A 27207-nucleotide genomic window follows, 5' to 3' on the forward strand; every position below is an offset into this window, starting at 1 on the left:
GTTCAAAAGATAGAACTATGCCATAATTTTTCTTTCTGCAATGAAATAAAACTGTGCATCAGCAGACTAGATTTTAAAGAACACAGGAGAAAACAAGAATTGCAATAAAAATGTGCACTAAAGCAGCACAAGGATGAGCTAAAGATTGGGATTTAACAATTAAAGAGCTCTAGAAAAACCCAGAGAAATTTAAGGCTCAGTAAAAAGAAAAGCACCACTGCCTGCCTCGCCTGGGCCCGGGCACTGCCATCCCCCAGACCCTCCCGGACGAGGTGCGGGCCGCAGCCCGCGAGGACCGGCAGCCTGCGAGGACGGGGGCGTGCTCTCGGCGTCACCGCCCAGCCCGAAGGGCAGGTGGGGGATTGGGCCTGACTTCTCTTCCACAAACCACTGCTCTCCAGTCCCACAGAACTGCCCTAGCTGCAATGTTTGCCCACTGCCCGCTTCACTGCTTTTTAAACTACATCAGTATCCACGAGGCAAGGAGTGAAGGGAACTGTCGTTTCCCCAGGCACAGACAGCAGCCAGGCACTCAAAGGAGACGGAGGCCACACGCACGTGCTCTTCATGCTCTCCTCAGCAGGAAAAAAACAAGGTGGAAGCGGCTAAGACGCCAACCCTTGAGAGACATTTTTCAGATTTGTATAACTCCAAGGAAAAGCCTAAACCAGCACTTTCCACAGAAAGCAAGCACCACCTAGGTGGTTTTTCTGGACTGACTGCTACCAGTGTTATTGCGCCGAGCTCGGCTGAAACGCAGAGCAGGACGGCAAGTAGCCGGGTCTTCCCTTGGTGCCACCACAGTGGGTACCCCCACAGGCCAAGCGTGAGCCTAACAAGCGGCTACACCCCGGCAGGGTCGGCCTGGCAACACGGTTACTGCCGGGAGAAGGCAGGCACGGAAGCCACGGCCACCAGCTACGTGTACAGAGAGAGAAAGACGGCTTTTTCATACAGTTTTGCTTTATTTCCAAGTTCAGCCTGTTGCGAGAACCTGCCACAATCTGAATGGCGGGGTACCACGTGCCGTGGCGCCTCCTGAGCAGGCTGGGGCCTGCCGGTGTGCAGTGTGCATGCTGATCTGTCTGAGACTGACCAGCACCCGTCTGTGTACCCGGGCAGCAGGGGTCCTTGGGGGACGCTGCTCAGCAGGTGGTGCCTCAGAGCCATCACCGACGGCGGGTGAACAGCTGCCCACAGCACTGCAGAAGAGTCTAAGTAGCAAATACTGGTGGTACTGGGTTAAAAAGAAACCCCCAGTGAGAAAAACTTGAAAGTAGTGCCTTAAAACCTCCACACTGTGGACACCAGGGGTTTAAAGGCACAAAAATGTGTCAAGATGGAAGAGTCCCTGGTGCAGTCACAGTCCAGAGAGCCAGAGAGCACAGGTACGATTCAGGAGGTGTGCAGGCTTTCTGCAAAGGGTGAACGTGATTCCAGCACAGGACACGGTGACGCTGCAACAGAGAAACACGTGTTTACCCAGCAGCACGCGAACGGGCTTCACAACAGCTGTCACTCGCACAGCTATGGCTGTGCTGAGCCACCGACTGCATCTCGAGCGGACCCTCAGCTGTGTGAGTAGCTGTGGTTCACTGGCCCCTCCCTGACGAGCAGCTGCTCAGCTGACTGCTCAGCTGACTGCCAGGCACCCTTCGCCACGGCGCCAGTTTCTGTCACCTGCACAACGAGCAGCAGCGGGAGTCAGGCCCAGGCTCGGCCACCAGCTCAGCCTGGGCGCGATACCCGCGTGGCTCCAGGTAGCAGGGGCTTACACCTCCCACCCCCACAGACACTTCAGCTCTGCAGTGCGGAAGCTCGAGTCCCTGTCCACCGTGGCGGAGAGCCCGGGACGCGCAGTGGCTGAGCTCCTGTGCCCTGCCGCTCCTCGCTGGGCCTCGAGCAGAAGCTGAGCGACCAGGGGCACAGTCTCCACTGGAGGGCAGCCAGGACGCTCGGCCAGCGAAGACCCCTGGTCGCCCCTCCATGTCTCGCTCCTAACCCAACGCTCCCCAGACGCTGCGCTGAAGAGCTCTCCTCGCTCAACAGGCGGGGCCTGCACTGCTCACTCTTCCCCCCACACCCTGGCGTGTGGAAGGGGGTTTTCATTCACTGCTGATTCACGGGGATAACAAAGAGGAAAGGAAAATTAACTCAGAGGCTGTTAACTACCTGCTGTCTGCAGAAGTCTTACCACTGTGCAGACGGATCACTCCTGATTTCCAAGGGGAATAATTTCTTCGGTGACAAAAAACTCGATGGTCTCCTCCTCCCAGTCATCCACATTGCTGTCCAGCTCATCCGTGTCCACACCTGAGAGAGGAACGGGCAGTCAGAGCTCAGGGCTGCGGAGGCGCGGGGCTGTACCCATCCCGGCCGTCCAGAACGCGCTCTCACGCCCCGAGGGAACAGATTCTCTGCCACGGAGCGAGCGCTTGGACCCCAAGCTGATGGGAGAGCGCTCACGCCTTTGACGGTTCAATTGGCTCAAGTGATAAAGCCTCTACCTATGATGGGAGAACCTAGGTTCGATCCCTGGGGCCTCACGGTGAAAAGGAAGAGAGAGCGTGCCCGTGTGGTGAGCCAGTGCCTGCGTGCTGAGCCGAGCGCACGCGCAGTGAGCGGAGTGCCTGCGCGGTGAGCCAAGTGCCCACGTGGTGAACCGAGTGCCCACGCGCATGCCCATGTGGTGAGCCAAGTGCCCACGTGGTGAGTTGAGTGCCTGCACAAGTGCTCGCGTGACAAGCCAAGTGCCCACAAGGTGACCCAGTGCCCGTGTGGTGAGTCACGCAGCAAGATGATGACACAACAAAAGAGAGACGAGGGGAGAGTCAAGGTGAAGTGCAGCGGAGACCAGGAACTGAGGCGGCGCAACTGACAGGGAACCTCTCTCCACATCAGAGGTCCCCAGGATCGAATCCCGGAAAATCCTAAAAGAGAAAGACGAGAAGGCAAAAAGAGAAATAGATACCAGGAAGCGGATATGGCTCAAGCAACTGGGCTCCCATCTACCATACAGGAGGTCCAGGGTTCAATGCCCAGGGCCTTCTGGTAAAGCTGGCCCATGTGGCGAGCTGGCCCATGCAGAGTGCTGGCCTGTGCAGGAGTGCCGGCCCACACGGAGAGCTGGTGCAGCAAGACGACACAAAAAAGACACAGGAAACAAAAGACACAGCGCACTAGGCAGTTGAGGCAGCATAAGAGAATGACTGCCTCTCCCCCACTCCAGAAGGTCCCAGGATCAGTTCTCAGAGCCACCTAATGAGAAAACAAGCAGACACAGAAGAAAAACAGCGAATGGACACAGGGAGCAGAAAATGGAGGGAAGGGGGAGAAATTATTTATTTAATAAATAAAAATAGATACAGAAGATCACACAGCAAATGGGCACAGACAGCAAAAACAGCAGACTGGGGGAAGGGGAAGGGAAGAAAAAAATGAAAATTTAAAAAAATCTGTAAAAAAAAAAGTCTTCAGACAATACTTGATACTTACTGAAAAGCCTGGAAGTTTTAGAACAGATGCAAAAGAAGAAAAACCCTTAACCCGTATGCTTTAATTAACCGTGTCTTCTGCAAATGAAGTTACCTCCTCGCAATTCTAGACGCTCATTTTTTTGCTCCATGTAGAGTTCCTGGGCCATCTTTCGGTATTTCCGGAAATCTTCCATCATCGTTCGCCTTCTCTCTACCAATTCCTATATATAAAGTAAGAGGTGAAAGTCACAAAAGTGATACTCGACTCAGCACTGTGTTCTGCTTAACTGTGTTTTGCCACCAGCAGCCCCCAATCCCACGCCGCTAGCGAGGGCCTCAGGGTACGCGTGGTGGACGGCCAGGGCTCTCCTCGCTGGCCTTCAACCCTGCCTTTCCTGTATCGGAAGCACCAGCACCAGGACGGCGAGGCGGTCCACCCCTGGTTCCAGCCTTCACCAGACCCCCACCTCTCCCCACCATGCCCACGTACACCCCCTGCCCCTGTGTGCCACTGCCCTCCCCAGCTGAAAGGGCCTGTGCTCCCGTGGCCTTCCCCTCAGTTCTAGAACCAAGGCCAACCTTAGAAGCTTTGGACTGGCTCAAACGATCCTTTTGTTCAAAGATCTTGGAGTATTTCTTCAGATCCTTCTTAATTTGCTGAAACAAAAACAAGTTACTCAGAATTTAAACATTCAAAGTGAAAACCACAAACAATCTTCATAAGCTGCCAACATGAAAACGATATTCTCACTGATTAACGGGACACACCCCCAAAAAGGCCCCTCCAACACTTGCTGTGAGTTTTCATTTCCTCTAGCCTGACTCTCTCCTGGGATTCAGTCTCCCCTCAGCTCTAACCTACCACCACCAGCTTACTTCACCATCGTCATGGAAACCCCACAGGTGTTGCTACTAAGCCCACCAGATTTTTAACGGCCCTGGCATGTTTTCTCACCCACCTTGCAGCCCGAGCAGAGCTTCCTAGAACGGCACTGAGGAGCCCACACACCCTGAGAACGCAGGCCCACCACCAGGAGGCTCCTCTCCTCTCAGTTCTCACTCTCTCCCACCTCCTCTCCACCCCCACCCCGGCTTTCCCGTTTGTGCTCCTCACTCGTTACAAGAACTAAGAGGGTGCCACAGTGGCGTCTACGTGCCCTTAACTGGCTGGGGAGAGCAGACCTTGATCTGATCCTGGCTAAGCAGAGTCGGAGGGCGAGGTCTCCAGAGCAACTGGCAAAAGCGGTCCTTGTTATTCTTCTGCAGGAGACGGCCTTGGAACGTCCACAGCCAGTAGGCATTGTCCACCTGGAAGCGCGCAGGGACAGGAAAAGCCTCCATCAGACACATCCTGCAACCTTTGTCGTCGACAGGACCAACAGAACCAGGCCACCGTCCAGGTCTCCAAGAGCCGGGAACCCGCCCTCCAAGGGTCCAGGTGTTTGGGACGTGCTCAACAGAGACCTGCCCTCAAGGAGATCCCACTCCAGTGGGGAAAAGGCTGCCAGGAAACAGAAGCCACCACGCGGTAAAGCTGCAGCAGGCCAGAACAGTGCTGGTCGACGTGCGGGCGGCTGTTCTGGTCTGCGACACGGAAGTTGCGCCAGAACACCAACGACTACACCACTAGCTCGCCGTTGGGTTCTGCTGCCCGGTGTCTTGGTAGTGAGGTGGTCTCGGTGAAGGAGGCGGGGCCTTACTCTACTGCGGCACTGCCGCACTGAGGGGCAGCTTCACCCAAGTGAGAGGGGCTGAGGGGCGGGAGCGTGCTGCAGCTGAGGAGTGGTCAGCACGCAGAAGGCTGGCAGTGTCTAGAGCAGGCCGCCCCGAAGCGACCTCCGTACCCACAAAGGCCGGCCCCTGCTGAGCACAGAAGTCCCCGGGGGCACTTTAGGTCATGGATTTTCTTGACTCTACAGGAAGGGGATCCTCAGCCACATTTCCCACCATCCCAGAGCATGCAGACCCCAGGCGTGAGCTCTCCCACCACCGGGGTGCACCCCGCGCCTCTGCTTGTGACCCCACCTTCTCCCGCATCAGTCCATGGCCCCAAATCCCTCTTCTGCTAAAGCTAGAGAGAATGGTTTTGGGAGTCACAGCCAGGAGTGGCCAATCTGTCCTTGTGCCACCGTTTCTTCCTTCAACAGAGCGACTGAACGACGCCGAGGAATCGGCGCTGTCCAGGTGTGGGTGGCCGCCCAGGACCTGGGAACAGCCCCTGCCACGTGAGAATCCCCACCAGTGGGAACGCAGACAGCAAGCTGCTACCTGCTGGCGAGGGAGAGCCTGTCTGTTACAGAGCAGGCAGTGGGGGCGCAGGCTCCCGGGGGGTCCCTGGGATGTGCACTTAGGGCCCCGTGGACTCTCCGACACAGAAGTGCGCTCCGAGCGGGGAGAACGAGCACAGAGGCTGTGAGGCAGCAGGCAGCATGGAGCGCGCCAAAGCTGGGACCACGCAGGGAGGGAAAGGGCAAGGGGCCGGCCAGGGACCAGCAGAGGCCCGCCACCAGGGGCCTCGGGGCCTGAGAAGCCGGCAACCGTGTTCCTTACAGACCAAACCGTTAGCTTGGGAGTGAGATCACTGGGAAACCGGGTGTGCAGGCCCCGGGCAGCCCCCGGGCTTCATCCTTAACTGCAGCTACAGGATTCTAAACGGGAACATCCTGCAACCTGACTGCCAGTTTGAAAAGCCCACTCTGGCCACAGCAACAGGAGAAAACAACCTGAACTCAGTACACATGCAGGAGGCAGGTGGCTGGTGGCACTGAGGACGGGCGACGAGACACGGAAGGGGAAATGAGGCACGCCAATCCACATACCAGAAGCGGTGCGTGCTGGGTTGTGAATGATTCCGAGGCAGGCAGGGCCGAGATCAGCGCCTCAGCACTGCCTTCCCGGGAGGTGGAAGGACGGTGGGGAGTGGAGCCAGCGCACCCTATCCCGTCGCCTCCTGCTGGACGACCCCAGGCCGCATACCTTGTGGCTCCACCAGGACACAGAAGTCACAACGTAGCGCCCGGTAGGGTCCCACTCCACGTCGGAGGCCATGTAGTGCTCTGCGATGTTCATGACCGTGCAGTCAGAAGTGTCCACAAACGCTAAGGCTCCATTCATGCTGCAGAGACAAGCGGAGTGGTCAGCTGGCAGAGAGCCTCATGACACACATGGCTCCAGTGCGTCCGGGACTGGGGTGGGGGACGGGGTCATGGAGGCAGCCGGCCACCTAAGGGCCTGCTCTGCCTTGGGGGCTTGTCTTTAACTTTGAAGGTCAAGAGCAGGAGGTGCCAGAAGGAGGCTGAGCCAACGCACGGAAAAAGCACCTGGCCGAGAGCACACCCAGCTCCTGCAGCTAGCAGCGCTGTCATCCGGGGTGACCAGTTGAGAGGGAGAGTCCAAGGTCCTGTTTACCATGAGAAGGGAAGCTAAAAAAAAAGCGGGACTGCAGAGCGCAGCGGGCCCTCCTCATATGGAATGGGAACGCCATGATAGCGCAAAGAGGTGTTCTTGGTAACTTAACGAAAGTATGTCAATGTTACAAGACGTTAATATTGGGGTGGTATCTGGGCAAAAATACAACCAAGGCAAACTATGGAGAATAGTGTATAGGTAATATGTTAACAATTGTCCACCAACAGTAGAAAAAAAAAAGGAACTATGCTAAGTGAAAAAAACTAGACAAGAAGTACCACGTACTGACTCTACATATACAAAATCAGAAGGACGGAAACAGCACAGCAGTTACGTATGGCAGGGGCAGGACAGAGACTGAGTGGGGACTACTAAGGGGTAGAGTTTTTTGTTCTGCATTACTATTTTTGGGATAACAAAAACCCTATAATATTGACTAAAGTAACGACTGCACAACTGTGATTACGCCAAATACCACTGACTGCACACTTTGAATGGACCGTATGCTTTACAAATACATTTCAATAAAAACTGATTAAAAAAAAAGAGGACCTCGTAAGGACTAAGTGTATCTGCTGGTATTTTTAGAGGAGACGTCATCTGAGGCTAAGCCTCCAAAAACACAACAGTAACTGTTTCGTGTCTGTAATCACGGAGGGAAAACAAGCAACTAAAGGATCTCCTTTTCAGGCAGAAGCAGGACACTGGAGGTTTCTTTACTACTTCCACCTCTTCTCTGATTGAAGCCAGGGAGAGCGTGATGTTTACATCCTTACGCCGAGCTCAGAGGGAGATGTGGGATTTCACACCACGCGGCCAAGCAGGATCCCTGGTTAGCCACGGCGCGACTGTAACGTGTGCACGTCCACCAGGTCACTTCTGGGGACATTTGCAAGAGATGATTTTAAACTGCCCGGTCTTGGCCCGAGTCTAGGGGCTATGATGGATACGCTACAGCATGACAACATCCATCTCCTTAGAGAGGTAACCGAGGACTACAAGGGTGTTTCCCTCCAAAGCTGCTCAAGGACCGGGAGCGCCGTGGTCACGACTCGTAACCCAGCGCGAAGCAGGGCTCACTGCTGGCTTCGGTAGTAGCAGGCAACGAGGCACAACGTGCAGACAGCACCAAGAACGAACACCCACCTCCTCAGGCCTGCCAGCACAACAAACTGTCCTTGGGGACTCCAGAAGATAGTATTTGCCTGCTGTTTATCAAACATCTCTGAAAGGAAATAAAGCACCTGTTAAAAGTCGTCTGTAAGTGGTCCCCCACCTAAGTGCAGCGGGCTGCAGGACTTGCTGGTGGGTTTGTGCTCCCCCTAAGGAAACACGACCTTGTGCGACCCATCTGTGAAATCATCCGCTGTAAGCTCAACAACTTATGACCCACACTGGAGAGGGCGAGTGCTAGGGGTACCTCGAAGCCACACTATTTTAACAATGCAATTTTTCAGGAAGCATTTCCACTTTGAGCAAGATCCCAAGTACAGTAAGTCCATAGCTTTCACCAGATTCTCCAAGATGTGTGACCCCACGACGGTAAGACCTATTGTTCCAGTGAGACAAACACCCCGGACTATCAGGCCTCCCCAGGCTCTCACCTCACACTTGCTAGACACTGAGGATGCAGGGTCAGGGGGGGCCCAGAGGGCAAGGCGCCAAAAACAGCTGCAGCACACCGCTGGCGCCCCAGCGCCGCCTCAGGAAGGTGCACACACACGGGGGCAGTGAGCCAAGAAGGGGCTGTGCCCATGGAGCGTGTGTGAACCCCGAGGAAAGGGAGCCATCGCCTTTGCCGTCACCACTCACGCACCACGCAGGCCCGCGGTGCTGACGTGGAATTCGGGCTCGGACGCCCACTGCTGAGCTACACGCACAGTACACTGCTGGTGGCTAAAAGGGGACCTGACCACTCCCAAGAAGGGAGGACAACTTACTGATAAGCTCGATCTTCCCATTGCTTTTCACGTGGTAGAAAGAAACAGATATCCGAGGAGCCTCTCCATGGAGCACAGCAAACTTACTTCCGTTTGGTTCCCAGGCGAAGGCTATGATGGTTTCTACAACCAGCAAAATTGGGTCAGTCCCTTTGTGGTCACTGAAGAAAACCGCCATCCTGATCAGCTAAAATTCTCACTACTCAACCAGAGGAACATCCCTACAGAAGCATATTTAATTCGTGGAGGGGGGCCCCATGTGAACGTCTGTCCTCGAGGGTCCAGCAGCCCGTGGTGTCTCCTACCAGGCGCCCAGTGGGACCACAAGGTACTGAGCCCGCTGGCCTGTGTGGCTGCGGGTGGCCCCTTTCTCACTGGCGCCAACCACTGCGCTCGAAGGAAAATTCTGGGATCTGACTAAAGGATTAGTAATGCTTTTTTACTCTGACAGATTTTCCACATTCATTCTCTTTACTTCTCCTTTCTTTTCTCCTTCTCTTGTTGGCAGAATAAAAGAAAACAAACCACAAGCCAAGTTTTCTACCTACAGGGGGAAACACAGCACTTTATGATTTTTGTCAGTTGAAATCCTGGTCTCAGGCAAGTGAAATAAAATGAACTCTGTAGGGAGCAGATGTAGTTCAAGTGGTTGAGTGCCTACTTCCCATATGAGGTCCTGGGTTCGACCCCCAGTACCTCCTAAAAACAAAAACAAAAAAACCAACTGTCACTGGGGAGTGGATGGAGCTCAGTGGTTTAGCACCTGCTCCCATGTCCTGGGTTCAATTTCTAGTACCTCCTTAAAACAAACAAGCAAAAAAAGAACTCTGTAAAATAAAACTGTTTTTTTCTTCCATTAGAAAGAAAAATCAGGGCTGCCAACTGCTGAAAACTCATACAAGTAATAACCAGGAAATGCACATATGCTCTTAGCACTTAAAAAAAAAGCCTCTATTACTCAGAACTTCTCTAAGACAAAAGCTGCCTGCAGAGAGTGTAATGAAAACCTCCTCTTAGCACTTTCTCTCCTACATGTGAAAACAGGACTGAAGGCTTCTCCTCAACTCTAGAAGCACCACTGTCGTGTGGGGAAAAAAAACAATGTAAGGCATCTTCACTGAAAAGTGGACAAATTAAGAGACTGAAGACAGGGACAAAAGACCCTACACTTCAAGGCAGCCCTGTGACTTTAGAGCGGGCCGTTCAGGAGAGGACAGGTGCACTGTTCAGGCAACAACTTCACAGTGAGATCTTAAGTCTGATATAAAATAGCACAGAAGACAGAAATGATGACGATGAGACTTGCCTTTCATTTCTACCACATCGACAGGTACCTGCTTTTCCCTCATTCGGAAAATTTCAAAATTTGTGACAACACCCTGTAAAAAAAAAAAGGAAAAAGAAAACAGGAAGGGGTGACATTCTAGAAACAGAACACATGAGAAAAACACTTAAATGAAGGACAACTTAAAATAATAAAAAATTAAGTTTATAACCTGGTAAAAACATGAGTATATCTGAAGTGATTAAAATTATACTTGTAATGAAACAAGCCCTTTGACTTCCTGCTGATGGTGATATAAACAGGTACAACCCTACAGACAGCAACGTGGCAATACATGAACCTCAGGCGTGTGCACACAGACCCCGGTGACCCCGAGGATCCGCAGGCACAGCAGGTGCAAGGGCAGTCACTGCAGTTCACCTGCCCTAAGGGCCACCGACTTCAAGTCAGTGGAATACCCTGCAGCACGCCAGAGTGGGCATGCTTGACACAAATGAAACAGAGGTCAAACAGCAGGGTAGAGAAGGTGGCCAAGAGAAGCTCCTGGCTCTGCCCCGCACAGAAGCTTTGAATTACCAGCAGAGCTGGCAGAGACATCTTTCTCAAAGCTCAGAAAACAGCCAAAGGGCTGCAGTAAGAGCAAGCGCTCAATCAAGAAAAAGGCTTCCTAAAGGCAGTAATCTCACGGCCCTGGCCAGTCCCTCTCTCGCGGTACCGGCTCGGCTCAGCACAGAGCCAGCCCACGCTCCCACTGGGAAGCGCCGATCCTGGTTCCGGAGGGAGCACAGGAACCCGTGCAATCCTGGTTCTGGAGGGAGCACATACTGGGGGCACGTCTGGTCCCATCTGCCTGGTGGGGGCCTGAGGACCCCACTGACCCAGAACCTGCCCTGCAGGACGATGCCGGAGGGCAATCACGGGGCTGCTGGCTGTAGGACGCTCACTGCAGTGCCCATACTGTGATGAAAGTGTCCTAGGGCAGAGGCAGTATCATTATCTGTGCAAACGGGGAAACTCCTAGGACCTTACACACTTAAGACACAGGCAGAGAAGAGCAGGAGGTCCTCACGCTTTGAACTAGAGCAAAACTCCAAACTCGTCCTACAGATCCACCCTCAATGAGAGCACTCACACAGGTCACTCTGCAAAGAATGGGTAGGGTGCTCTCTATTTTTTCCTTTTTTTTGGGTTAGCTCCTGGCATTCAAGGAATGCTGTCATAATACTAGCAGGAATGTACCCCTCAAGAATCTGGAATTTAAAATTTCAGTTAAAATACATTAAAATGTTTCAAGAAAAAGTTACAAAACACACACAAAAAAAGAAGTGATGAGCCAAGCAAAGGAGAAGGGTAAAGTATTAGAAACCATCAATGAGGGAAGTGGTTGTGGTTCACCTGACAGAGCATCCGCTTACCCCATGTAGGGTCCAAGGGTTCGATACCCAGGGCCTCCTGGCCCGTGTGGAGCTGGCCCACACACAGTGCTGCCGCATGCAAGGAGTGCCATGCCACGCGGAAGTGTTCCCCACGTAGGGAAGCCCCATGCACAAGGTGTGTGCCTTGCCAGGAGAGCTGCCCCACACACACAGCTGACGCAACAAAGAGAGACACAGATTCCCTGTGCTCCTGAAAATGCAAGTAGACACAGGAGAACACACAGCGAGTAGACATAAGAGAACAGACAACGGGGGAAGGGGAAAAAAATAAAATAAATCCTAAAAACAAAACAAAACAGAACAAAAAAAAAAGAAAAAAAGAAAAACCATCAGTGAGAAGCAGCCTAGGACACACCAGATAAAGACTTAAAAATAAATGACCCTAAACATATGCTCAAAGAGCTACAGTAAAACACAAAGAACTGAAAGAAATTAGGAAAACGAAAGATGAACACAAAAAGAATATCCACAGAGATGGAAATTACGTAACAGAGCAGAACTGAAGACACAATAACAGAAATTAAAAACTCCCTGGAGGAGTTTAACAGCAGCTTGTTGAATGCCAAAGATAGAGAATCCTGAAAGCCACAAGAGAGAAGCGGCAGTAACCTGCTACCAAGGAGCAGGTGTAGCTCAGCAGTTAAGCGCCTGCTTCACATATACAAGGTCCCAGGTTCAAACCCAGGTACCTCCCTAAAAAAAAAAAATTTTTAAAGTACCAATTTCTCACAGGAAACCATGGAGGCAAGATGGCTGTAGGACCACACATTTAAAATGCTGAAGCAAAAAATGCCAACCAAGGATTCCATATCCAACAAAACCATCTTTGAAAAATGAGGAAGAGGTGAAGCTATCCCCAGATAAATGAACGCTGGGAAGTTCATCTCCATGATCCAGCCCTACAAGAGATGCTGAGGGGAGTTGTGAGGCTGAAAGGAAAGGACACGAGACGAGAGAAAAGCCGCAGGAAGAAACTAAGGTCTCTGGTGAAGTAACCACGTGGATAAAGGTAAATGCCAGTGCTACTGTATTTTGGGGTTTGTGACTGCACTTTTTACTTACAAGGCTCTAAAAAAGCAAATATAAAAAATGTAATGAGAACTCAGTGGCTTTGACCTCATCATGTGTAAGCACGTACTTTGCAACAGGAACTATGTGAAGTTATGGGGACGGTGGGGTAGAGAAAGCCAGCCTATGTGCTAATGAAGTGAAGCTGGTGTCAAAGCCAGCGAGACTGTTACAGGTTTGTGGTGTTAAATCTAAGCCCCAGAGTGGCTACAAAGAAAACACTGGAGAAAACGCAAGCTCACAAAGACGGGAAGTTAGCACAGACTGCCAGGGCGCGGGCAGGGGCGTGCAGGGTCTGCATGGGGAGGTGGGAAGTGTTCGCTATGGAAGGTAGGGAGGGCACAACAGTGTAAACACAAGCAATCCCACTGAAGGGCGTGCTTGGAGAGGCTGCTATCAGAAAGTTTAGCTATATGCATTTCCACAATTTAAAAAAATGAGCAACTACCAAGACTAGGACATTTAAACGCAACGTGGTCCCAGATGGGATCTACCAAGGGAGGAGAAAAGGCTCAAAAAGACATTATTGGGGCATTAAAAAATTGGAATATAGATGGAAGTTTTAAATTCTTTCTGTTCTTAGGAAACATGCGTGGCTGTAGGAAGTGTTCAAGGAGCAAGCTGCAGACAACCTCTAACAGAAGATGGACTGACAAATGGATGGGCTGGTAGAATGATACACGTGGCAAGATGACGATGGAATCGGTGAATCTGGGTATCTTGGGGATGAGTGAAGAGGAGGCTGGAATGATCTGTAATGGGCTTGTGTTTTGTTTCTTAACTGTCCTGTAAGTTTTAAAGTATTCCAAAATAAAGTTATTTTTTTTTAAAAAGGACAACTTAAAAAAACCAGGCAACGTTACCCATAATTAGCAAAAGTGGAAATAACCGAAATGTCCACCAACAGATGGCTGGATAAACAAAATGTGGTATATCCACACAAAGGAACGAACTCAGCCATTAAAAGGAATGACGTTCTGATACACACTTCATCATGGAGGAACCCAGAAAACCTGCTGCGTGAAAACAATCAGGCACAAGAGGACAAATACGATGAGTCCATTTATACAAAATGTCCAGAACAGGCCAATTCTGAGACAGAAAGCAGACTGGTGGTTGCCGGGGATCGAACGGGGAATGGCGGTGACTGGGAGGTGGCCCTGGGGATCCGCAGGCACAACAGGTACAAGGACATTCACAATGCAGGGCACAGGACTGTGTAGAGAACGCGCCCCTGAGTTGAAAACAGACATGATGTGTTTATTCTAACTTGCACCTGGGAAGGAGGCTGAGTCCCTGCGGCTTTCCCTGGACTATGTAGTGAGCTCTGACCCCGATGTGCTGTTAGTAGTCAAAAGGGTCTACCTAGTAAGTTACACTTCTCAGCTAGAACATAAGGCTTCTGATAAGGACAGGGCAGCTAACATCTTTCGGCATCAGGTGGATTTGAAAGCAACCCACTAATTAGAATTTAAAAAACTATTAACATCCTCCAAACAAAATGAGAGCTAGTTGAGAGCCTGGTTGAAGCAATAACCTACTCCCATTGGCATCCACTTACCTGGGTACCTTTTGGAGTCCGATCTACTTTAACACAGAGGTAATCTCCATTTTTCTGCCAATGTAGTTTGCAGTCCACGACATTGAAGAGATTCCTAACTCTGATCTCTTGCCTGGTGGGAAGCTGCATCAGCGTTACCCTGGCTGGAATATCTTTGTCTTCAGGCACCCAAAAGGCGATTATGTTACCACCAGGAGACCATGAAAAGTCTCTGTAGAACAAAGAAGACAAAACGTTATGCCAAGACCAGGTGATTATGAGAACAGACACCAGAGAGAACAAAGAACTTCCCATGTCAAAGCTCAGTGAGTACATTCCCCGCCGAGGCAGCATTAATGGCGGCCAGGGCTCGGTCAGTGCCCCCAAGTGCTGGGCACCTCCCATGTAGAGGCTCAGCTCATCCCCAGGACTCAGGGGTGCGCAGGGACTGGATGTGGCTCAAGTAGTTGAGCACCAGCTTCCCACATGGGAGGTCCCAGGTTCATTCCCGGTGCCTCCTAAAAACAAAAAAACAAACAAAAAGGCCAATTCAGGGAAATCGATGTGGCTCAGTGGTTTAGCACAGGCTTCCCACACACGAGGTCTAGGGTTCAACTCTGGCCCAAGTACCTCAAAAAAAAAAAAAAAAAAAAAAAAAAAAGGAGGTGGGACTCCACTCACTGGGCCATGAGGACAGAGCCTAGGGGTCCCGCACTGCTACAGAGCAGTCTAGCGAGGACCCAGCCTCCATAATCTTCATGGCTCTGAACTGCCACAACCTGCTGCTTCAAGACAAGTAAAATTAACTGTAAGCTGCTGGACCCAAGTACATGCTTTCTAGGATTAATTAAGGTGCTGAAGGGGAAAAACACCCAACAAGAAGGTATGAGAGCTGAGGAGGTGGGTGCATGTGTCTCCTATAGAGCAACTGGCACCACAGGCAATCTGTGGGTTCACGTATGGGGGTGACTGGAGAGGCTGGATCTCCTTTGTTTTGCATTTATCAAGCACCAATCTCTTGGGCTTATTTTTAATTATAAGGCAGATTTTTGCCCAAAGAGATGGACTAGTCCTAGACGTTTCAGGATAAATAAAAACATGCCAATGCTTCTCTGACAGTGAAAAAGAGCTGCAGTCACCAAAGGCAGCCAAAACCCCAGCTCACAGGGCACCCAAGGGGCACATGAGCCCTTCCAGGTGGTGGCATCTCCCCCACTTCCTTAGAAGACCTCCCCGTCTCTGGTTCAAATACAAGGAACATGAAATGAAGCAGATCAATGTGTGCAGAAAGAAGGAATTGGTGAAAATGAGAGCCACAACACGTGTGTGTGTGTGTTTGTGTGTGTGTGTTAGAGGGGGCCCTATCAAGAAACCTAAATCCTGTGCTGTTCTGCTTTAGAATGACCAGTATATTTTTTTCAACTGTTTAAAAATTCAGAGTTGGGAAGTGGATGTGGCTCATGCAACTGGGCTCCCATCTATCCTATGGGAGGTCCAGGGTTCAATGCCTAGGATCTCCTGGTGAAGGCAAGTTGGTCCATGTGGCGGGCTGGCCCACATGGAGTACTGCCCCGCGCAGGAGTGCTGGCCCATATGGAGAGCTGGCGCAGCAAGGTGACACAACAAAAGGAGACAAAGAGAAACGATAATAAGAGACACGGCAGACCAGGGAGCTGAGGTGGCACGAGAATGATCACCTCTCTCCCACTATGGAAGGTCCCAGGACTGGTTCCTGGAGCTGCCTAATGAGAATACAAGCAGACACAGAAGAACACACAGCGAATGGACACAGAGAGCAGACAATGGAGGGGTGGGGAGAAATAAAGAAAACGCTTAAAAAAAAAAAAAAAAGCTGAATGTTAAAAGAGAGCAAATAAAACCTGCTACAAAATTCAATAAGAACATTGACTTACTTTATCCCAGAGATTTTCAAACTCTTCTTGTCCAAAAGGCCCATAGACTGCCCCCAAAAAACAAGGATTACAAAAGTGAGTCAAATATTGGCAATGTCCCAATAATAACAATATTTTAAAAAAGGAACAGATTCTGATGAGCCTGCCTGGGGGGGACAGCACAGCGGCTGACAGGTGAACAGGGGACCACCTCGCCCACAGGAGCCACTATGCCTTCTAAAGCCCACCTTCCTAGCTTCTGTCCTTAATTTCTGCAGCCCACCTTACTAACTTCTGTCCTTATATCCTGCCGCTCACAGAAGTGGGCTGGCATGATCAGCGAGTAAAATCCAGGCCACAAGAAGCTGAGCAGCACAGGAAGTATGCCATAAACTGTGCATGTATCACAGCTGCTCCTTTTACTCTACCAAAGAAGGGAAAGCACTACATCCCAAAGCAAAATTATTGAAGCTGCAAACAACTAATAGGAGAGCTCAGTGTTGAGATTTTAAAAGCACTTACAGGAGTTTCATAGATGCTGAGGGTATCAAGGGTCATTCTGGCAAAGAATTTGCCATCATGGCTCCACCTATGGGGGAGAAAAAGTGCTAGGCTATTTCCAAGCAAAAAGAAAAGGGCGCGAAGAGGCCACGCTCAGCTCCTGTGGGTCTACTCACTTGAAAATCGGCCAGTGGGCTGAGCTCTCACAGTGAAAGCCTCTCTTCTTATGCCCAGTGAGGGTGTCCCAGATGATGATGGCCTGCGGGTCGTCCTGCATGTCCATCAGGGGGCTGAAAGTCACCAGGTACCTACAGGAGAGGAGGGAAAGCGCTGTCCCGACAGGCCTCGCCGCTCACCTCGGCCACACCGTGTGCCCATCAACCTCTGCCCTTCAGACAGTAGAGGGTACAGCACGGCCGACCTGCCAGAGTCAGCACTCGCAGCCCCCAGCACCGTGCTTCTGTGGTGGGGACCCTGCTGGTGCAAGGGGCAGAGCCGAGCAGCCACGGCACAGCACTAAGCACTCGTCTGCGCCTGGTGTCGTGACACTGCAGCCACCTTAAAATGTTTCTCCACGAAATATGAGGACAAAGAAAGATTAACTCAACCTTGAACCAAAGAAGGACGGACAGTGTGGAATTCTCATTCGACCTTCATCCACGTTTAATTAAGGAAAGCAAGGCAGAGAACAGGTGGCATGCGTGCTTTAAAGCCAGCGTCTGTCAAATGTGGAAACTCGTGCCCGGCGGCTTCTCCCGGTCGTCTGCCTGACTGGTGGTGCTCTCCAGCTGTAACACTGTTAGCTGTGTTTACTCAGCATGTAAAGACTTAACCTAGACTGCTCCCCCAAAACGAGGGAGGGGGAAAAGGCAGTGAGGACGTGGTGAGAACGCTGGCACAGCCCCAAGCTGGAGGCTTGGTTGTGCTCTTTTGGTTAGCTAGATCAAACTTCCGATCTAAGTCACCTCTCCCCACCTATTTTTGATTGCCTATTCAGACCTATCAGTCTAGACACTTGGACAGGGCACATAATGTAGGCCTATTCTTAAACTACAGAAACTTTCCTTTGATGAAGCACCTAGTTGAAAAACAGATTTTTCTCACTACAACCTACGGGACCAAAGTCGTCATTCACTTATGTGTTTCCCACAATCCGCCCTGTGCAAAGCACCAGGAAGGCAGTAACGAGTGACGGTCCAGTCTGCTCCTCAGTGGGACACCAACTTGACACGGTGAGTGTGCTGACAGAGACAGGTGGAACAACAACTGCCCGAAGGACTGGGGAGAGGCTTCATGGAAGATAACTATACATGCTTGATAAACCTGTACGCTGACTTGGCACAGAGGTGAGCTAAGAATCTCTACACTGACCCAATTTAATACATTGCTGCACAGTGAGAACGATCAAGTATTTTGTATGAAAGTGACTGTCATGGGGAAATCAAAGAATACAGTACATAATTATTATCAAAATTCAGAAATACCATTGGATAGCTCTAACTTACGGTTTACAGGAAATACAAGGATCAAAGAAACAGAGTGGACAATCCCTCAGGGAAGTAATCAAACAAATGCAGAAGGTGAGACCATTTCACAGGACATCTGGTCCTGTCCTTTTAACATGTCAATACGAAAACAAAAGAGTGCACTGTTTGACATAAAAGAGGCTTAAGAGACAAGGACCAAACAAAATGCGGTACGCCTCAAACGGATCCAGCTGTGAACAAACCAGCTGTAAAGAGCTGTTTTGGGGGACACGGAGAAATATGAGTATGTATGGATATATCGGATGATATTAATGAACTGATACCAGTGTTGTCAGGTACGGTAAACAGAATTGTGGTTATGTAGGAAATAGCCTTATTTTGTAGAGATGGACACTTTTGTGAGGTCTACAATTTACTCCAAAATAGTAAAAAACATTTCAAAGCAAGCAGGGCAAACTAGAAATCATTAAATCTAAATAATTAGCAGATGGCTATTTACTATAATCTCTTAAGTTTGGTGTTTCAAAAACTTGACCGTGAAAGGTCTGGAAGAAAAGCAGCCCAGCACACAATGCATATCAGCAGCATTACCATGTAAGCCCATCCATGCAGTCCCATTAAGAAAAGGGCCCAACTATACACTATAATAAAGGGCTGATGTGTGGAACACGCAGCAATGTAAGGACATAGAAATGGTGAGTCTGCAGTGTGCTAGATACACAGGGAAGGCTTGAGAGACAGGCCCTGAGCTGGAGCCTTGAAGAAGTGATAGGGAGAGGCGTTCCAAAGAGCGAAGAGTGCACGAGAGCACACAGGAGACTAAAGCCCTGGGTAATTTCACACAAACCTCTGTGACAGGGACACTCTCACACATGAGAAAAATTTATTCTTAAGAAATCTTATCTGCAAAATATATATCCTGGACTAGATCCTGAACTGAAAAGAGGGAAAATGTTCTAAAGGACGTTATGGGATCAACTAACCAAATTAGAATATGATAGTACATGAAATAAAATTTCAAAGCAATTTAAAATTTCCTGAAGTTCACAACTATCCTGTTGTTAAAAGAATTCTCTGGGAAACGGACTTTGGCCCAGTGGTTAGGGCGTCCGTCTACCATATGGGAGGTCCGCGGTTCATACCCGGGGCCTCCTTGACCTGTGTGGAGCTGGCCATGCGCAGCGCTGATGCGCGCAAGGAGTGCCGTGCCACGCAAGGGTGTCCCCCGCGTGGGGGAGCCCCACGCGCAAGGAGTGCGCCCGTGAGGAGAGCCGCCCAGCGTGAAAAGAAAGAGCAGCCTGCCCAGGAATGGCCCACACTTCCCATGCCGCTGACGACAACAGAAGTGGACAAAGAAACAAGACGCAGCAAATAGACACCAAGAACAGACAACCAGGGGAGGGGGGGAAATTAAATAAAAATAAAATAAATCTTTAAAAAAAAAAAAAGAAAAAAAAAAAAAGAATTCTCTTCTTCTTAGGAAATACATGCTCAAGTTTTTAGGGGTAAAAGGTCACGAAATTTCAACTTATTCCCAGATGGCTCAGGGAAAAAAAAAATACTAACATATATTTTGAGAAAGGAAATGGTAAACACAACAGAATATTAACTGGACAATTTCAGGAAAGGATAGCTGGAAGTTCTTTGTATTCTTACTACAATTTTTTTTAGTACATTTGAAATTACGGCAAAATAAAAACTTTCCGTGGAAGGTTGGCATGACATGAACAAGGGATAGAGAATCTGCATGTTTCCTAAGAGCTTACCTTTCACAAGGTGAGAAATCAATAAGCTGAACCCCTTGGTGGCTGAATCTCTGAATTTGCTTGAATTTCTCGCCCCCCCAGAGAGCAATGCCTCTCTGATGAAAGGTCGCCAGGTAGGTGCCCTTAGGAGACCAGCGCACGTAGGTCTCCGTCCATCGCTATGGAGAGAGGGAGGGCCAATGGTAACAAACTAGCCGGCGTTGAACACCCACCACCACCTTATATCATGCCTTTATCCCTCCTACTTGCAACTGAGAAACACAAGAAGCCTGCTCACATCTCAAGACTTATTTCAAAGCTGGAAGAGAAATAAAAGTTGCTCTAAGAGATATATCTCAAAGAAAACTACACTTCCCCTGCTCTTCCATTAGTTCCCGATAGGAAAAAAAGTTCCACTTTGTTGAAGAAATAGGGAGTCCCATTACGGCAGTAAATACGCACCGCTCTCTCTTCAATTGAGACAGGGTCTTTCACATCATTCCAGAATATGGAAGTACGGTCTCCACTCTCAAAAATCACACTGTATTGATCTCTGCATTCTGCCTCTTCAAGCCAGTAACGTAGATTTCCCTAGAAAAGACAAGGAATATGATAACTTTTCATCGATTTTAACTTAAAAAACCTTATACCTATTGCTGTCAGAGATGACAAATTCTGACAGTCTCTTTGGGTCCTACAAAATCATAACCTGAAGCCACAATACCCAGCATTTCTTTTAACCTCTCAGACACATGTCTCACAACATACCAGGTCTTTGAAAGGCTGTTTCTCTGGAATATCCCATTCATCACTGATCGTCATATACCTGAAAGAGAAAAAAAGGTATATATAAAAACTGGTGAGGCAGTGCCGCTGGCCAGGGCTGCTAAGTGCTCTTGCAGTGGTCTGATGAGCCAGGAGCTCAACTACCAAGAGGCCAGAGCCCTCCCAGTGAGGAGCACGAGGCCATCATACTCAAGGCTAACGTCTATACTCACTTGTCAAAATCAGTGAAGAGGTTGATTCTGAATGTGTGCTGTTTGTCAAGCTTGTAGCCATCAGCATTTTTCACAGCATCCATGGCATGGGCAGGAGACGCATATTCCAGGAAAATGTACCTTATGTGACAAAGAGGGCACTTTGTCTTAAAATCAGGTACACAAAACCTTAAGGTCAGGTACACAGAACCTCTCTGAAGGTGCATCCCCCACGTTTCACACTGTAATTACTCTTAGACTCATCTTATTGCTGTTTCCCAAGAAGTCAAACTGTATCCAAATTGCTAATAAAGCAGTTCCCTAAACAAGAACGGAAAATTTAACCAGACGATCAAAGGAGTTGGCCTTCACAGTCGCAAATTACAGAAAAGTCAATTAACCAAAACGTTCACCTTCTTGACTGTGATGATTTCACAGATGTATGCATATGCCAAAATTGATCAAAACCATGCAGCTGTATGTCATTCACCTCAATAAAGCTGTTTAATATCTAAACAAATGGAATGCCTATAAATGGAGTATTACAAGGAAAATTCAAGAGGTCAGAGAATGTTTATAACTAGAGATATAACACAAGCAACTCCTGTTCAAAGAGAGACTACCCTTCAACCTTTTTCCCTATAACAGAAAATCTTTCTAGCAATAATATCTATCCTAAGTAGTTTTTACAACTTTTAAATCTTAATTGGAAAAAAAATGTTACTGTCTAATAATTCTCATGCTTATAGAGTTGAAATTCCAAAAGTAAGACTATCTTATACTCTCAGAGGCTACACATATGCGAGAAAACCTGCCAAGATGGTGGAGCCGTGCTGGTGACTACCACACCACGGCAGCCTGACCTTAACCAATAAAGCTGAAAACGGGCCTTCCATACAATCCAACAGTTCCCCTCCTAGAAACAGAGTAAAACTTAAAAAAAATCTCACACTAGTGCAAAAGAAGGCAGGCACAAGACCATTCATAACTGCAAAACACTAAATGGCAATCAAATGGAAAACAAGAAACCAGAATCACATGTATCAAGATATAAGACATAATGCTGAGCTAAAAAAGCAAACTGCAGAAGGACATATACCTTACACTACTATTCTGTAAAGATACACCGTTATTTTAGGTAACTACTGAGGAAAAAAAAATTGCTAAAGAATGACAGAAAAATCCCGATTTCTGAAACCTTAAAATGTGAAGAAAATGCCCATCTCAGAATCACTAAAATGTCATTTGCACATTTCTACACTGCACTTCCCTGTGCCCCTGACTTATGCCCCCAGACCCACCCCCTGCTCTGTAGTGCAACCAGAACGCACCGACGAGGCAAACGCGCAGGAAGGCCTGCAGCGTCCCCGCCCCTGCCGCCAGCACAGCAGGTAACAGCCAAGAAGACAGGAGGACATACTCACCCTTTTGTCTTTCCGTCCTCTTCTGGATAAAAATCATTTGTGATTTTCCCAAACTTGGAAAAAAACTTATGGATTACATTTTTTAGTTTCTCAAGACGGTCAGGCCCCACCTGGGGAACGTTGTCCACCACAATCACGGAATCGATTCCATCTGCTTCCTGTGGCCGATCTTTGAGCACATCTCCAAGGAGTTCTGCACCAGTGAAAGACAGGCCAAATGATTTTCTTGACCAAGAAAAACATTATAGCATAGCATGTTGAACAAACTTCCAAGCAGCAGAAAACAACCAACCATTCCACATGCTTTCACTGTAAACAAAAGAAATTATGACCCTACCTTGCTTCAAAACCTAAACATACAATAACTTAAAAGACTTGAATTTTACACACACTGTTTGATTGCAGATTGTAAACAGTCATTACATGTCAACTGATTAGTCACTTGAAAAGAAAAGAAAAAAAGATTTAATAACAGTAATTGAAAAAAAAGAGGAAAAACTTAAGAAATCCAATGCTAGATCTTTCAAAGGTCACTAGTTTTCCAAAAGTTTCTAGTAACACTTGGGCAAAATCCCATCACAAGATTTGAAAAATGACTATTTGCAAAAGATTTTAGAAGATGTTAAATTTAGTAAACAATTAAATGCCTGAGTGCTACATACATTCTAAGCACTTTTGTACGGATACAAATTATTAGAAATTATCCAGAGAGGAAAAATAGGATAGATTTTCTACTCTTCTCCCCTGGTAGGTTCACGTTTTTCAGCAAAGTCAACTAGATGGCCTTTCACAAGAGAATAAGGGAGAAAACCGAGGAGGTGTAGGGAATACTGGGTACAGTAAGCCCTGTCTTGAGCCATTCTAATGCAAACAACCCTTCACCAGGCACTTTCTTCCAAGTGTGGTAAAACAAAACAAACAACTAGCATCCAATTCTCTTTACGTATTAATATCTTTAAGATTCTCAAAAACAGCACTGTCTGAAGACAACATTGGGCAAAGACAGGCATTTACATTAGCTGGCTAGAAAACGTCCAAGGCTGTGCTTGCCCGTCTAAGTGGACGCCCTTTCTCTTCAGTGGTGCACAACATGACGGGCACCTGAACCTGATGAGCCGCGACGAGGCTGGGAGACCTACCAGGCATTCACAGGCCCAAATGAAGTGCTCCATCTGTGATGCTACCATTCACAAACCCAAAGTGCATTCCTTTATGTTGCCAGTCTTTGAAATTAAAGACCATAGACAGAAATAACTGCTCCCTTCTCAGGAGAGTTAATTGCCCTGCTACCTAAATTCGATAGGCTAAAAAAGAATTCCTGATTGTCTTAAGTTGGTTTTCACATTCCAAAGTCTTTTTCTATATAAAAAAGCTCATGTTAAAAAATTAAATTTTAAAAATTTAGTAAGTTCCTACTTTTTTAAAAATTAATTTCTGCAAAATGGTCAACTAAAAAAAGACAGAATAAAGAAACGGAAAGATACATGTAAAAAGGGCAAGACAAAAGCAACAGTGAGGAGAGGAGCAAACTCAGGGACAGAGACAGAGGAGCCATGGGCTTGGAGAGGCTGTGCCTGCCTCACAGCTGCTGGCACCTCCAAGGTCACGAAGGTCACGGCATGCTTCTCGGCCCCCAGCATCACCAGGCACACCTGTCCAGCTGCTGGAGGAAGCCTGAGAAGGTAAACCTGAGGATCAACGAAACAGAACAAATCCTACCTTCTCCATGTAAACTCTGTGCAATTAGCTTGCCTATGTATGAAGCTGTAAAATCACAAGGCACTGGGTCAGGAGCTAGAACAGAAAGATCCCTTCCACAGCTGCCCCCCAAGCACTCCTGAGACCTGGTACACTTGCATCTATTTATTCTGGAACCTAATTTTTACTCTGCTTTTTTACTATACCCTTATTAAAGATTTCAACATGCTTATATAGGATAGACGACAGAAGATATTCTTTTCAATATTTCATTCTCGAGTTACTTAAAGGCGAGTTCCTTCTACTTTTTTATGTATTTGAAATTTCCTATGATAGAGTTTAAAAGGTCCATCCAAAAGAGAAAATAAAAACCTTAAATTTCAAGAGGCAAACCCAGTTATAAACTACGTCTAATTAAGTTCAGCACTTTCATGAATGATAACAAAAACGTTACCTTAAAAAAAATGCCACCTAAATTTCAAAGCTAAAACTGAAAAAAAAAGAAAAAAGAGACTAGAGTCCCAGCAATGCCAAATATTCTCACTACAGAAATTAGTCTAATTCTTGGGGTATTTTTAAAGCTCACTTACCATATAATTAAGTGGCTTGTTAGGCCTGATCTGAATTTACAAGGCTCAATAAAAAGCTCAGGTTTTACACAGGGTTTCTGGACTCCTTTCCACAATCTGAAGAGTCTCTGGTTTATAAGAATCTACACATACATAACAAGGGAATAAATGAAGTTACATAATGCTTGCTTACTAGTGTAGGCATCTGTTTATTCTTGGCTCTCAGATTCCCAATCTGGCTCCAGGAAAAACAGAAAGATAATTCTCAAAGCTAAATAGCAAACACAAAGATAGATAATATTTAAAGAACCAAAAAAGAAGACATTTAAGAACGAAAACTTTGACCACATATTTGTTTGGCCAAACACCAGAGGTGAAAAATTAAAGTGAAATACTCAAGCCATTGTGGAACAGGACTGACATGCACCAAAGAACACGGTAGGACAGCCGCGACCAGCTAGACAGCTTGGCATGCCTACTGGATGCTTTTCCTAAGACTGTTTTCCAAATTTTACATCACTCTCTGATCCCCTATAAGAGCCACTGTCATGAAGCACAAAGCTCGCTTAAGGGAAGTTTAGTTCCTTAGAGCGAGGCGCCTCGCTGAGGTTGCTGGTAAAACGCTGTGTGCTTCCAGTCCCCACGGGCTCCTGGCGCGCCTGGCAGCGCTGTCACCGAGCCTGCCTTGCCTTCTGCTCCTGTGTGCATCCCCATATATCCCAACTGTGGAAGTAATTACTATATTAGAAATCTGTGAATTAGTTGAGCTCAAATAGTGTTTTTTAAAAAGTTCAATGGCAGAGGTCTTAAAATGGTATTATTTAAATGGTCAATCTAAGAGAAACTGGCGCAGGAGGGCAGGTCTGGAGGAGTCACCGCAGCCCCCTCCACCTGCAGGGACAGCTCCTGGCGAGCATGGAGCTTAGACTAGGTCAGCGGCTCCCAAGTGCTTCACTAATTGTAGTTTTTCCTGTCATTCATGTCTCTTATCTTATGAAATAAAGTATAATAAAATAATGGTGACAGTAACTGGTAGCCCTATAAAAATCTGCTTAAAAGTTGACACCTCCATGTTGGTTCTCTGAATTTTTCATTTTACTTAAGAGAGTCTATATGACTCTGATGCAATGTCAGTGTGAAAAACACAGTATCACAAACAACTTTACATCTTATAATGTGTTAAAGTCATATTTTCTTGGTGTAGCACTGGCTCCTTCAAGAGTGACGTTCTCATTTTTTCTGCTTTAGTATAAAGTTGTTAATACTACATAGAGGAATCCTTCGATGTGTTCCCAGCTTGGAGAGTTAAAATGGCTGAAAATAAAACAAGACCAAATGAATAACAACAAATGAAATCAATTAACAACGCAAGTAACTTTAAGAAACAGGATCCCTCAGGCAGAAGCAGAAACAATGCCCGTAAATCCAATCAAGGTCGATGGGAAAGGAAAGCTGGTCAGAGCGGAACCAACAGTATTAAAATCTGGAAAGCTAATTGACCAACAGAATGATGGTGTTTGAAAGAAGTTGAACAAAACAGGAATCTGACGGGCCTGACACTGTCCTACTGAGGATACTGCAAGAGGCAGAAACCTGCGGGGCAGGGACGAACCAACCCCGCGTTCCCACATCTGCGCTTCCAGCAACCCAGCGCCCAGCTAGTCGCGGCCGGTCAGCTCTGGGGCACTCGGCCCTGCAACCCCGAGGCCCAGTCCCTGGACCACAGAACGGTCACCCCAGGAGACCTGCAGGAGTGTCCTGCTGGGCTCCGCCTCCGAAATGGCACCTGCCTCGAGTGTCCACCAGACAGCCACCCCCACGACGCTCCCCAATTTGTGACCGCAAGGCGCGGAGTGGATCCCTGCGTCCTCCCCCTCTTACTCTTTTTTCGGAGGGAAGAGATAAGGAAGGTGTCCCAGGAGCTTCGCCACACACGGGGGACGACGGACTCCGGACGGGGCGGACACACCCGGACACCCTGGCATTTTCCCAGCGTCTGCAGGTTCTGCATAAACTCACGGCGCTGCTGCGAAACTTTCACTTAGAACTGACCTAAAACACACACAAGCTTGAACGCTGACCGCCACAGCCGTGCTAGCTGGAAGTGACTTCCCTACGCTCAGTGCTCAGAGAGCGGGCGAGAGGGGCCGCCTCACCTTCCTCGCTCACGTCGTCCGCGAAGTCCTCGGGGTCGCTGAAGGATGGCTCGTCCGCGTCGCCGTTCTCCACCGCCTGGGGCTCGGCCTCGGCCGCCTTCCCCTCATCTCCGCCCGCCTCCTGCGCCGGGGCCTGGGGCTGGCTCTCCGGGGCCTCGTCTCCGGCCTCCTCCCGCGCCTGCTCCGGGGCCGGGGCGGGGGGCTCGAGCTGCGACGCGGGCGACTCCTCCTCGGGCGGGGGCGAGGGCGACTCCGACGAAGCCGGGGACGCTCCGGGGGCCGCGACGGCCTCTTCCGCCTTCTTCTCCGCGGCCTCTGGCTCTGCCTTTACCACAGGCTCGGCAGCCGCGGCCTCCTCCGCCGCCGCCTCCACCTGCTCGTCCTCGGGCGCCGCCGCCTCCGCGGCCAGGGGCCCTGCGGGACGCGGCGGCTCCTCCTCGGGGGGCTGCTCGGCGGCGGGCTGCGGCTGCCCCGGCTCGGCCCCGTCCTCGGCCGCCTCGGGCACCGCCACGTTCTCCGCGTGCTGCATGGGCCCGGGCGCTGCCTCCCTCTCCTCAGACCCAGCGGCCGCCACGCTTCCGACTCTCCCAGGCCGCACCGCGCGC

At 48.9% G+C, this 27207-nt stretch overlaps 1 protein-coding gene across 2 annotated transcripts; it reads right to left on the reverse strand.

Moving 5' to 3' along the window:
* Window positions 1-945: 945 nt before the first annotated feature.
* EIF3B (eukaryotic translation initiation factor 3 subunit B) lies at window positions 946-27207 on the reverse strand. 2 transcript variants are annotated; one of them, XM_004459039.5, is made up of 19 exons: window positions 26603-27206; window positions 22180-22372; window positions 20777-20896; window positions 20547-20604; window positions 20241-20369; window positions 19800-19957; window positions 16723-16854; window positions 16568-16634; window positions 16067-16113; window positions 14175-14385; window positions 10131-10203; window positions 8825-8947; window positions 8031-8109; window positions 6453-6591; window positions 4659-4784; window positions 4056-4133; window positions 3589-3697; window positions 2195-2313; window positions 946-1457 (listed from the first exon to the last, which is right to left on the reverse strand). In XM_004459039.5, the coding sequence occupies exons 1-18, from the start codon at window positions 27129-27131 to the stop codon at window positions 2210-2212; spliced, it is 2475 nt and encodes an 824-aa protein (XP_004459096.1). In that variant the 5' UTR covers window positions 27132-27206; the 3' UTR covers window positions 946-1457; window positions 2195-2209. The 2 variants fall into 2 exon arrangements, with proteins under 2 accessions (XP_004459096.1, XP_023444707.1); XM_023588939.3 differs by having other exon boundaries at window positions 1324-1457; window positions 2173-2313; window positions 26603-27207.

This window comes from Dasypus novemcinctus (genome assembly GCF_030445035.2).
Source record: "Dasypus novemcinctus isolate mDasNov1 chromosome 23 unlocalized genomic scaffold, mDasNov1.1.hap2 SUPER_23_unloc_1, whole genome shotgun sequence".
Lineage (NCBI taxonomy): Eukaryota > Metazoa > Chordata > Mammalia > Cingulata > Dasypodidae > Dasypus > Dasypus novemcinctus.

Coding starts and splice junctions, on each gene's coding strand:
- EIF3B (XM_004459039.5), bottom strand. CDS start 27,131: ATGCAGCACGCGGAGAACGTGGCGGTGCCCGAGGCGGCCGAGGACGGG. Junction 16,635..16,722: donor GCCCACTGGCCGATTTTCAA/GTGAGTAGACCC, acceptor TCTCCCCCATAG/GTGGAGCCATGATGGCAAAT. Junction 10,204..14,174: donor GGACTCCAAAAGGTACCCAG/GTAAGTGGATGC, acceptor TTTTTTTTACAG/GGTGTTGTCACAAATTTTGA.